This window comes from Cavia porcellus, unplaced genomic scaffold, assembly GCF_034190915.1.
Source record: "Cavia porcellus strain 051 isolate PalLab524CR breed Dunkin Hartley unplaced genomic scaffold, mCavPor4.1 scaffold_6, whole genome shotgun sequence".
NCBI classification, from domain to species: domain Eukaryota; kingdom Metazoa; phylum Chordata; class Mammalia; order Rodentia; family Caviidae; genus Cavia; species Cavia porcellus.
The window spans coordinates 17,962,222-17,974,764 of record NW_026947489.1 but is presented as its reverse complement, the minus strand read 5'-3'; the positions used below and the strand labels follow the sequence as shown (position 1 = coordinate 17,974,764).

General features: G+C 37.5%; 1 protein-coding gene across 10 annotated transcripts in view; it reads right to left on the bottom strand.

Moving 5' to 3' along the window:
- The window catches only part of Akap13 (A-kinase anchoring protein 13), a 302,450-nt gene that overhangs the window by 156,769 nt on the left and 133,138 nt on the right, over positions 1 to 12,543 (bottom strand). For all 10 annotated transcript variants that reach the window (XM_063249996.1, XM_063249997.1, XM_063249998.1 and 7 more), the window contains exon 5: positions 8,322 to 8,505. In XM_063249996.1, the coding sequence (XP_063106066.1) occupies positions 8,322 to 8,505 (184 nt within the window). The remainder of the gene's footprint in view (positions 1 to 8,321; positions 8,506 to 12,543) is intronic.

The following is a 12,543-nucleotide window of genomic DNA, read 5'->3' as shown; positions in this document are numbered from 1 at the left end:
ATTTGAGCATTGGCATATAGAAAACACACATTAAATTAGCCCAAAACGCTTTAAAGTTGCTTTTGGATCAGAGTGCACTATCACAAGTGGAATGACTGTCGCTTTCCATAGTCTGACCTCAGCCACGTATTTATCAGTGCCATCAATGAACTCTACTTTTGTTTTTTAAACCAAGTTTATCCTCTTTAAACCTCCTACTTTTGCCATTATTTTTCCTTCTACTCTGCAAAAGCAAGAGGTCATCATACAAAATTCTCTCACATCAAAAATTCATCTTCATACCAATTATTCATCTCTTTCCATAACCACTTGGACATTTTTAAAAGGGAAAAATATAAAAACAACAATAAGAAGTTTCAAAACAGATTAGTGACAGAGTAACAATAATTAGCACACTGTGTATTCATAGTTGTTCAGAGTACAAGATATGACATGAAATATTGCCCAAACAATATTAGTACACACCTTTTTTTCAATGAACTACGAGAAACAAGTTGTATAACTATCGGTTTTTTGGTACCAGAAATCGAACTCATGATCTTGTGCTTGCCATGTAGGCACTGTGCTTCTAAGCTATGTCTCCAGCCCCCTGTATAACCGTGTGTGTGTGTGCGTGTGTGTGTGTGTGTGTGTGTGTATGTGTGTGTGTGTGTGTGTGTGTGTGTGTGTGTGTGTGTGTGTAGTTTTTTTTCCTTTGCCTTCCCTTTATTTTCCCTTTTTCCCATCACAGATTTTCTTTTCTTTTGATATGGTACATTTTGGCTAGTATTTGCGTATTCAGTTTCTCACACTAGTGAGACAATATGATGTTTACTTGTGTGGGTCTGATTTATTTTACTTTTGAGTATGGTCTTCAGTTGCATCTGTTCACCTATAAAAGTCTCAAGTTTATCCTTCTTTATGGCTGAGTAGTACTTCATTATATTTTTAAAAACACATGCTTTTCTAACCATCCCTCTATTGATGGGCATTTGGATTGTTTCCAAGATTTAGCTATTAAAAACGATGCCACTATAAACATGGGTGCACATATATCGCTGTGATATGATGTTTTTAATTCTTCTGGAAAGACACCTAGAAGACAAATAGCTAGGTCAAATGGGCCCTAGTTTTTTAAGTAATCTTCACACTGATTTCCACAGTGGTTGTATCAGTCTCCCACCAACAGAGGAGCAGGGTGCCTTTTTCCCCACAGCTCTGCCAGCATTTGGTTTTTGTTTGTTTTTAATTCTTTCAGCTTTTCTGTGTTTTACTTCTTGTGAACATCTGAATAAAAAAGTAAAATAAAGTCCCTTGAAATAAAGGAGAGAGGCTTACCCTTCTTTGCCCTAGCCTCTAAGCATGCCAGTGCCTCTCCCCACTCCCACAAGTGGCTAAGGGGGTGATCAAGAGAACATTCTGATGGCCTTGGCAATCAAATTAGGCAAAACAGGCACGGTCTTCAGAGCAGAGCCACAGTGGACACTGGTCGTAATCAGCTCTAGTTGTTTACTAGCATTTGTTATTGATTTCTTGACGGCACCCATTCTTTCTGGAATGCGATGAAATCTCAGTGTTGTTTTAATTTGCATTTCTTGAATGACCAATGATGTTGAACACTTTTTCATATATTCATTTGCCATTTGTTTGTTTGTCTGAGACAGGGTCTTGCTAAGCAGTTCAGGCTCACTTTGTAGCCCAGGTTCGTCGCGAATTTGCAACAATCTTCCTGCCTCAGCCTCCCGAGTGCTGAGATTACAGGAGTGCACCACCATGCCCAGCTTACATTTGTATTTATTCATCTGAGAAATATGTATTCATCATCTCAGATGCCCATTTTTGGTTTGGGTCTTTGAATTCTGAGCGCTTGTTTTTTTTTTTTTTTCTCAAATTCTTCTTATGTTCTAGATTAAACAATTAGGTTGACAAGATTAACACTGACAGAATGCACTAGTTCAATAACTTTAGGAAAAATTTTGTCTTTTACAATTCAACAATGTTCATAAAAATTAAAATAATACATGGAAGAATTAGGTATTACATGATATAAAAAGTAGTTTTATCAACCCTATCTAGCATTCACAGCATTAAACCCTAAGTTGAATAATTTGCAAAAATGTATCTGTAATTTATTCTATAAAAAGGAAAAATAGTCAAAATCATGTATAGTATATATGACACTCATTCTTAGTCTAGATATAAATGAAAACAAATTACATGTTCAAATACATTTTATTTTCATCAGTCAACACCAAAAGAGGAGCCTCCTTCAAACTGGGAGTGGTGGTATTCGCAGGAGTATCTTATATCCAAGCCCAGCGTGGACAACTTAGTGAGAACATGTCTCAAAATAAGAAAGAAGAAAAAGGCCTGGACATTCAGCTAAGTGAATCAGCTGGTTCAATCCTGTGTATCTCAAAAACAAAAACAAAAGCAAGCAAACAAAGAAATTTTTAAAAACCAAACTCTATGAATACAAGTATGTGCCTTTGCAAACTAAACACTTTTTTAAAATCTTGTCAAAAAGATCCATATACAATGCTATCCAAATTCAGCAGATAAATGATTTCTCTGATTTGCTAAACAGAAAATTCTAATACAAATTCCTTCTAGAAAGCACACTACTAAAAACCAGCCTGAATTATAATTGTCTACAGCAGAACTGAGTAGAGATATTATCAGTGTGCTATGAGAAAAAAATGTGCTGTTAGAGAATATATGCAGCTTAAGGATTCAAGAATAATCTAAAACCCAGTAATCCTCAGAAATTACTGCCAGGTGTGATGGCACATGCCTATAATCCTAGCACTCAGGAGGCCAAGGCACAAGGATTGCCACAAGATGAAGGCCAGCATAGCGTGGGTGACACAGTAAGTTCAAGGCCAGCCTAAACTATACAACAAGACTGTCTCAAATAATAATAATAATATAAGGTCTAACTTGTAAAACAACTTAATTTTAATATATATAGGATATTATTTTATATTATCTATTCTTTTATCACATGATTTCATTTTATTCTGGTGCTATTTTACATTGGCCAAATACTGATTTTACGCAAAATGTTCGTTCAACACATCTATTTCACTTTCCTTTCTTAAGGATTCCTTCTATCTCTGCTAATAATAAGTTGCAGTAAAACTTTCAACTCATTTCACTACTATGCCTTTAAGGAAAGTTAAGCTGAGAAAACAGAAACAATGTGTGAATGGTTATTAAAGATTTAGGTTTTTTACAGACTAAAAAGTGTCAGCAGCTCTCTTTTTTCACAATACCTATAAAGCCCTATATTCCAGGTCAATATGTTCTCCCACTTAAGTTTAAGTGGAGTCACAAACGAAGTATCTTCAAAAGCTTACGCTGTTACCACAGAGAATTTGTTCCCACAGATTAAGCTGTGTAATTTCACAACTCGAGAAACATTCTGAGGCCCAGACGTTACGTGGCAACGGAGAACTAATATGCTCAGGTCCTTTGTACTCACACAGCAGAGGAATAAAGTACACAGAAAGAAATACAAGATGCTTGAAAAGGCTCCGTGATTCCAACCAGTAGTACCTACCTATCTAATCTTCGTAAAGAAGTCCAAGGCAATGTAAAGGTTCATAAGCTTTGGGACTGTTCAAATTACTATTTTATCACTTCCTTACAAAATGAGGGTAGTATCTTCATCCTCAAAGCGTTAAGGAGAGGGTAAATATGAGAACAATAGCTAGTGTTACCGTTTTATAAATACAATACTAACCTCAATAAGTGCCTTCTGCAATTTTATAGCATGTTGTCAGATACAGCAATCCTGAGAATAATAGTGAAGTGGCTTTAAAAATATGAAAAGTCAAAATTCTTAAAAGCTGATCAGTTGAAAATTCACAAAAAGACATCAAAAATCAGATCTATGAATTATAATCAAGTTAATTTAGTTACAAGATTGACAATGCTACCAAAAATGCCTCCATGCAAAAGTCTAAAGCCACCTATAGCAAGGCTTATGAGTAATGGTGACCTACCAACTATATGGCCTTGGAGAAGCTATTTAGCTTCTTTGAATCTATTTTCTCTGTGGAGTAGAATACTGTACTAACTATATCAACTACACTTTAGAAGTCTATGGGGGAGATTTTAAAGGAGAACATACATAAATCACCAAAGCAGCACAGTGAACAGGAGATACTTGCATTTCTTATGTTAGTACTTCTCCTATCTGGCTTCTATCCAACACTTCTACTTCCTCTTTACCTAAACCCAGGATACAGAGACCAAAGAGGTAAGACAGATGGACAGACAGACAAACAGAACTTAGGCCAAAAAAAGTTAAGCAATTCCAAATCCTGCTCTATGGCCACTTGTTTTGAATTTAAGTTTGTATATCTGTTTCATCCTTTCCATTTAAAAGCAAGAACAAAAGCTGTGAACTTCTGTACCAGCCTGGCTTCTGAGGATCTACTACCAGTACTTGAAGAAGAGGCTAACAAGCCAAATATGCTGCTGACAGAACATCTTGGACACAACAGTGCTTGGTTCTTCAGTGTGACATGTACACTGGAGTAGTTTATTCCACCATGTGACTCCAAACCCAAGTTTCAGGTGTAAGCCTTTCAAAAGGACTTGAGAACTTAGAGGCACAAACCCTGACAGGGATCAATACTATAATAAATCATTTACTATTTTGTCATATTAGATATTTTTCTGCACATCCACATGAGTCTGAAAACCAAGGTTCCGGCCTTAATCTCTCCATCACTACCTAGCCAAGTGATCTTTGGGAGGTTTTTCAAACGACGGAAGATGACTAAATGTCTATCTAAAATTGAGCAGATGTACTCTCTAACCCAAAATGTCTCACAAGACCGGGAGTATTTTACTTAATGTGAATTTTATTTTACTTATTTATTTTTGGGTACCAGGGATTGCACTCACAACCTAGCACTTGCCAGACAGGTGCTCATGTCACTGAGCTAAATCCGCAGCCTTTATTGTGAATTTTAAAATCATGAACACACTCATATTCAAAATGTAAGATGAAAATATAAGCTAAAGTAAGAGCAATAAATCAATAAAATCTCTTCCTCCTGTCACTATACTAAGTGAAACCCAACAGTCATAGGTTATACAAAGGGAATAGTTTTTCTATCTAGTGAGACAGAACACTCATTTCAACAGTTTTCTAAAGACACAGGCCTCATTCAGAGAATCATTCTGGCTCTAAAAATGGCTAATCGCTATTTTCACAAAGTAAGGTACAATTTGTCAAAATGAACTGTCAGTTAAAATAAGCCTCGACATAGAAAGCACAAAATAATTTGGGCTCTAACCAGCACAGTGTTCCTTTTATACTGCTTAACTTTAAATTAAGAAACATCTTTTAAAAAGAGCAAGGAATTAAAACAACATTTTGAGGACTATGAAAGTGTTTTAAACTCAATTTTCAGTAAAAAGATCTAAATAGTTATTTAGTGAATTTTAAATGTATATAACTACACTTGAGTTTCATACTAACTGACAAGTATGATAAAACAGACAGGACCATATGGAAAACAACTAGCAAGGTGGTTGAGACAACCCATGTCAGATGATTTTATTAAGTATCAGAATTCTTAACTCTGTACAAACCCCTTTATGAATTCAAAAAACAAACTCAACTCAGAAACGTCTATAAATTCTTGTCTACAGTTCAGAGGACAGAACACCCTAGAAGTCTAATCATAGGCCCCCGGTAAAAATTCTAGAAGTAGAAGGAGCCCTAGGTAGCCTCGTCAGAGATGTGGCTTTTATTCTTGCCCCCTACCCTGTTACCCTAATCCAATTACTTTGTCTCTGTGGATCTGTTTCCTCATTTGATGAAGATGATCCTTCTCCTTTTTAAAAATGAGTAAGATTCTATTCTCTCTCTATATATATATAAAAATCTTGTTTATCTGATTGACACTGAAGTTATTTCCATCTAGTTACATGTGGGCCTTTTTAATTGATAACTGTACATTATTTATGGGCTGTACTGTAATGTTCTGAAATATGTATGTATTGTAGAAAAGACTAAATTAAGCTACTTCACATTTATCCTATCATCTATTTTTTGTGATAAGAATATTTAAAGCTTACTCCTTTAGTAATTTTAAAATATATATTCTGATATATGTAATTTTTTTAGTAATTTTAAAACACACTTTTTTAGTATTCTAAAACATACTATTCTGATACATGCTACAATATAGATGAACCTTGATGGTATTAGACTATATGTAAAAAGCCAGGCACAGAAAGACAAATGTTATGTGATTCTTATGTTAAGTACCTAGAACTGACAAATCCTTGAGAAGAAAATAGAAGTTACAAGGGGGTAGGGATAGAGACTAAATCAGAAGCCAATACCTTATTGGTACAAAGTTTCTGCTTGGGGAAAAAAGCAGTTCTGGAAATGGATAGTGAATCGTGAATTATACCTAAATATGGTTTTAAAAAGTAAATTTTATTTAAAAAAAGGTAAATTTTATGTGTGTGTGTGCGTGTGTGCGTGTGTGTGTGTGTATATATATATATATCACATGTGAAACCCCCCCCCCCCGCCAAAAAAAGAAGGAAAGAGGAACGAACACTTTCTTGACCAACTGTGGCTGAAATTCTAGCAGTCTTCTAGTATCATCATACAGATACTGTGAATGAGGAGAATCTGTTTCTTAGCACTTTTTAATTGCTAGTTGTGACTTTGCATGTTTTTTTAGACCTCAGAAGAGTTAACAAACAATCCAGAATTCAAGTTCTGGGCTGGACATGCAGCAAAGTTCTCCTGTTCTCCCGTGAAAGCCCTCCCCTGGAGCTTTCTCCTGTTAGCTTCCACTTACTTCTCTTCCTTCACAAAGTAGGCATTCCACATGTAATAGAGGTATTTCTTTAAAATCAGCAAAAAAAACCCCTAGAAAACACTCCAATTTTGTTAAAACTGTGCTGTAATCAGTCTCTTGACAGCCCCTTCCAAGCATATAATGAAGCTGCTGTAATCACTTTATTTCCCCCTTTGGATGGCAGTCTTTAACTCTACGTCTCAAATTTAGAGGAACTACATTTAAACTTCACAATACTTATACTGAGTTAACTGTTTCAACTTTTGGAACAAGACCTCCTTTCCTGAGACCAGGAGAATGAATCCAAGCACCAGCCAGATGGGAATACGGAAGGAGTGGAATATATCACTCGCTGGAAAACTTTCATAGTAGAGCTCAGGTGTCCGCAGCTCATTTGAGATGAACACCCCTCCCACCACCACTGTATCTCTAGCACCCATCAGAGAGCTGTCTGCAAAGAACCTTGTATCTGACTGGACTGGGAAAGTTACAAACTTGGCACATCAAGAAAAAAAACTTGTTTATGTAACTGTAAGTAGCATTACATTCGACCACCTCTTTGGGGTACTTCCTACCTTGCATAGCACATCTAAAAATAATAAAATAAAATACAACTCAATTAAATCTGGCATAAATAAAATACCTGAGAATCTGGGAATACTTTTTCATTTATAAGGGTTCCTACATCGGTAAAGAACACAGAAGCAGGTGGTTTATTCTCACTCAGATAATGTGGTAGAAAAGATGATGACTGTAAAACTAATAAAAAATATACTAAACAAGAGAAGCTATCCTTCAAACTTCTGCCACCTATCCCAAAGAAAAGCACTGGCTGTTGTACTGCATTTATTTCTCCATTTATATGAGAAAAAAAGGACTCTTGCAAATGTTTTGACTAACACCCTTCCTCCAAAGTCATGATCAAAATGTTGAACAACTGAACCTAAATACAAACAGGATTTCCTACTGCCCCTTTCCAAAACAACTCAGTCACTTTTTACAGATCAATTATTGCTCTTGATTTTATTTAGAGTATATTCCAATGAAAACTCAATCATTTCTCATGTTTTCTGTATGCAATTACACTATGAAAGTAATGGTTTCCAATTAAGACCTTTAAGTCTCAACATCAGAAAAAGTAAATGGCATAGGAAAACTGTTTCCTCTTGTAATAAACCAGGATAAACTGAATATACATTAGTAATGCTACACTACTCCCACAGACCAAAACTCAGAATGAGTTTTCAGTAGAATGTAAAAAGGAAGAAACTGAAAACAGGGAGACAGGGAAGAGAAAATGGTTAATTTGACTTACTGTTCTGTCTTTTAGAAAATAAAGTGACTACCAAGCAAGCTTTCACACTGACCTCCAACAGAAGGTGAGGTACAGAGCTGAGGTTTTAATTTGTGGCAGACAGGGAGATGCAAAGTGGGCGAGACTACTGTGAATAAGAGGGAGGGGCTGGTAACAAAAGGAAGGTCATGGGGAGGACGTGCACTTACTCAGTTAGAAGCTGGTGCAGCTTGTGATAACCTCGCTCCAAAGCCAAGCTTACAGGTGTTGCCCCTTCTTGGTTATGGATGCTCAGAGCTCCTCGGCCACCAGGCTTCTGCAATAGGAACCAGGTCAACCTCAACAGTCCCAGCCGCACAGCAAAATGCATCAATGTCTCCCGGGGGACACCATCTGTAAATGAAGGAAGAGATGGAAATAAACAAGAGTGTAGCAACAATGACAACAAAATACAAGTTAGGAAAGCACCACTGCCTCCAAGTGCCTCCGATACTAAAAGCAGGCTACAACAATTTTCATAGCCAGGTATACTCAGCTCTCAAATAAAGACAAAACAACCTACAAAAAGGGAAGAAAAGCAAAATATTCATTAGGACAAAGTCCCAAAACAGGGAAGCCATTCCTGTATTTTTAACTTACATTTGTTCAACATTACAAGAAAATTTATAAAGTTTACTCATATATGTTCTTTTCCTCTGTAAAAAAAAGAAAAAAAAAAGGTGAATCCATCTCTGCGAAACGAGGACACAAGGGTAATATTTGCTAGGACTTTGAGGGGTGTATCAGAAAGGGTATAATTACTCTGAGAGTTGGCTGGTTAAAGGCTAAAAACAGGTTCTACTTGTTAAGTACACAAGAGTGTTTTATTCCTTCACATGAAGGACATATCAAACTGCTGGCACTTTCAGTATTTGTTTGATGAGAAAAACAAATGCATCTTCAGGCATAAAAAGAAAGACTAATTCTTAAGACAATACACTAGTAACTTCAGAAAGGCAAATGCTTGAGCTTATTTCACTTGAAGGCTCCTTCTTGGTATGAGTCACACTGAATGTGGTGGAAGGAGGAAGGGCTCTGGAGTCACGCAACTCTGGATTCAAACTTGTTATTACCAATTGTGTGAGCAGATGCAATGTATCTGCCCAGGCTTCATTTTCTCTGTACCCACAGTGGATATCACCACCTCACTCAGAGCTGTAACAAGTTAGAGGAGGTAAGGGAAACGCTAGCCTAATGACTGGCTGTAGCAGGTACTCATTAAGAGCAGTTCCTTTCCCTTTTTCTGCTCCACATCCTGTCCCTCTCGTCTTCAAACTACATTCTAGGCTCACGGGTAACACACTCTTCTCTCTCTTCTTTAGCCATCCTCTTGAGCCCAATTTGAGAGCTGAAGGGTCTGAAGGCCTGCTGATGTGACTCCAGAACCCAATCCCAAGAGGTGTGCCTGCCTTCACCTCAGCTTCTAGGCAGACTTCACAGAGTCCAGTGTTTGCCAGACTCTGAAATCCCCAAATCTATGTGAATGTCAAACAAAAAGGAACAAATCTTTGAAGCTGTGATTTTACACTGAATTGCATAGTTTTTGTGTCACCTGTGCAATGGTGCAGCTTCCACATTTTTCAAGGTCAATTTTCTTGAACACTAAATTTACCTTTCATATTTTATATTTTCCTTACAGAATTATCCACAATATAATGTTTAAGCAGAGGCATATGACTGGAGTGAAACCATGCCTCAGGGTTTAGGGATGCAGTGACAAAACATGTGCATAACATACCCAAAGCCCTCACTCAGAGCTGTAACAAGTTAGAGGAGGTAAGTGAAACGCTAGCCTAATGACTGGCTGTAGCAGGTACTCATTCAGGGCAGTTCCTTTCCCTTTTTCTGCTCCACATCCTGTCCCTCTCGTCTTTGGGCATAACATACCCAAAGCCCTGGGTTTGAACCCTCATATTACAAAAACAAAACAGAAATTAATGACCCAGGAGCAATAATAATCCATGTATAAGTACAAGGTTTAATAACACCTATGAGGAGGCAGAAAGAAAAAAAAAAAGAGCGGAAAGAACTCTTACAAAAGTTCAAATATCATCATCTGACTTGTGCCTTACATAATGCTTATAAACATTCTGACATCTTTATCAAAAACTAAAGTGCTAATAAGACAGACCAGAAAATATAGGTATGTGATTTCTCCAGAGCCAGCTAATTCCAGTCTTACTGGGTAAAGCCTCCTTCAAGTAGCTGTCTCTTTGTTCTTCCATCTTTTTGGTCCCTTACTTGCTCTGAGTTTCATGTTTATGAGTACAGTTCTAACAAAACTACACACCTGATCAGACCCTTGCACCGTGACTCCTGTACGATACCCCCATACACTACCCCCTATTCCACATCCAGTGCTGAAGTCCTCAGCAGCACATGCCACACCTGCTTACAGGCAGCCTGGTTCTGTAGACAACAGAGGAAAAGTAATATGTATTATGTGTTTTCCCTAATACATGGAATCAAAGAAGGCAAGTTGTAATCTCAACTACTTGCGAGGCTACGAAAGGAACACTCCAAGTTCCAACTTGGCAAGGCTTATCTCAAAAATAAAAACTAAAAATAATTGGAGGGAAAGCGGGTAGGTGACAAGCACCTGGCTAGCAAGCACAAGGCTCTAAGTTCAATCCCCAGTACTAGAAAAGAAAGGATGAACGAATGGTTGATGGATTGAAGGGAGGAAAGAAAGAGAAAAAAGAGGACATAAAATACAAGGAAGACTACTAAGGTAAGAGGAAGGGATGAGGGGTGTGTGCACGATAGTAATTGGGAACAAAGTATATTATGGGTATATGAGAATTCTACAAAGAAACCCAGTTGATAAAATATGGCCTAATAAAAACGTGTATGTTGGAAAAATCAAAGTATAAAAGAAAAGAATAAAGAGACTTTGTGTGACCAAATTTTAATAGGTAACCTTCAGCTCGTTTAGCCCTGCAGCTGCTAGACCACTGCTTATCTTAGAGTCAATGGTTATTAATCTTTTGCCAAGGAGAGAATATCCAGGAAGAGTCTTTGCATATGTTATTATTTTCTTCCTTTGTGTGGATGATAACTGCAAAAATATACAAACACTAGTGTAGTTAAGGAAAAAAATCTCCATATGAAACTATCCACACTATGGGAACTAAATCACCAAATGATTAAATCTAAGGACCAACAACCAAAATCAGATATATAAGACTGGTATTGAACAGATTGTTTTTAGTCCAATCTTTCCTAAACCTGTCCTCCTCCTCTCATAACCCAAAACTAAATTTCTCTTTGTGGGGAAGAGCCCCACTCTCAAAGAGTGTTACATCTTCTTGTTACTTACTTATAAAATATCATGACTAAATAAGAATGTAAATTCCACTCAGGATGGTTCTCCATGTTTTTTCTAGAGTAGGATTTCAATGTTCACACTCACACTACTTGTGAGCTACCCTGATCACGTCTATACACAAGTCTGTCAGGGAAAATCCAACTAATTTACCATTCTCACTAACCACTGAAGCACTAAAGAACTGAGACAACTAAGTGAGACTTGGAAACTCAAGAAAGGAGAATGTCTTTGTCTCACCATTCACCGTCTACCCACATAAATCCTTATCACTTTCGTTTAATGTAGATCTGCATCAAAAAGTACAGTGCAGACGTTTCTTTATATAATTAGGGACTACTTGTAGAAACTCAAATACAAAAATACCCTCTTACTCAAGTTGAAAGTGATGATTCCTTGAGCAGCCAGTAGCAATGTAAGAAAAGCTGCCTCATTCTCCTTTGAAGAATCTTCCTGTTAGATCTAGCCTGTCTTTACCTTTATGCTATGCATCATCATCCTTTGTTATAGCTTTACCAGTATTGTGTGCCTCTAAAAGGTGATACTGGTCACGTTATTTCTGACATGACTGGCATGCAAACTAGCACTACACTTTCTTCTATTTTATTATGAGGAAACTCAGAGATATAATATTTTTCACAAACTGCTGCAATGAAGCCTGATAAAAAAAACAAACTGAGAGACTCACCCCTGAACACATGCCACCATCCATCAGGAAGCTTGCTTCCCTCAGCACCAGGAGGCAGAAACAGCCAGACCCACCCATGTGCACCTACAACATTGAAAGCTTCCTTCCCTAGCATAATCAGGGCAGATGGAGAGAAACAATCAGATATGACCCGTGCACCAGCAGACCATCAATGGAGATATTTGCTCTCTATGGGAAGCTAACGCAGGCCAGAAGAACCAAATACACCTCTGTGCACCTGCTGTCATTGGGGGAGTCCCTGTATAACCATGCAGACTGAGAAAAGTAGCAGCACCATCCCTACCATGCATCCATGGCCATCTGGGAAGCCTCCGCAGAGCAGCAAGGATCTGGAAAAGCCCACTGTACACCCTGCTGC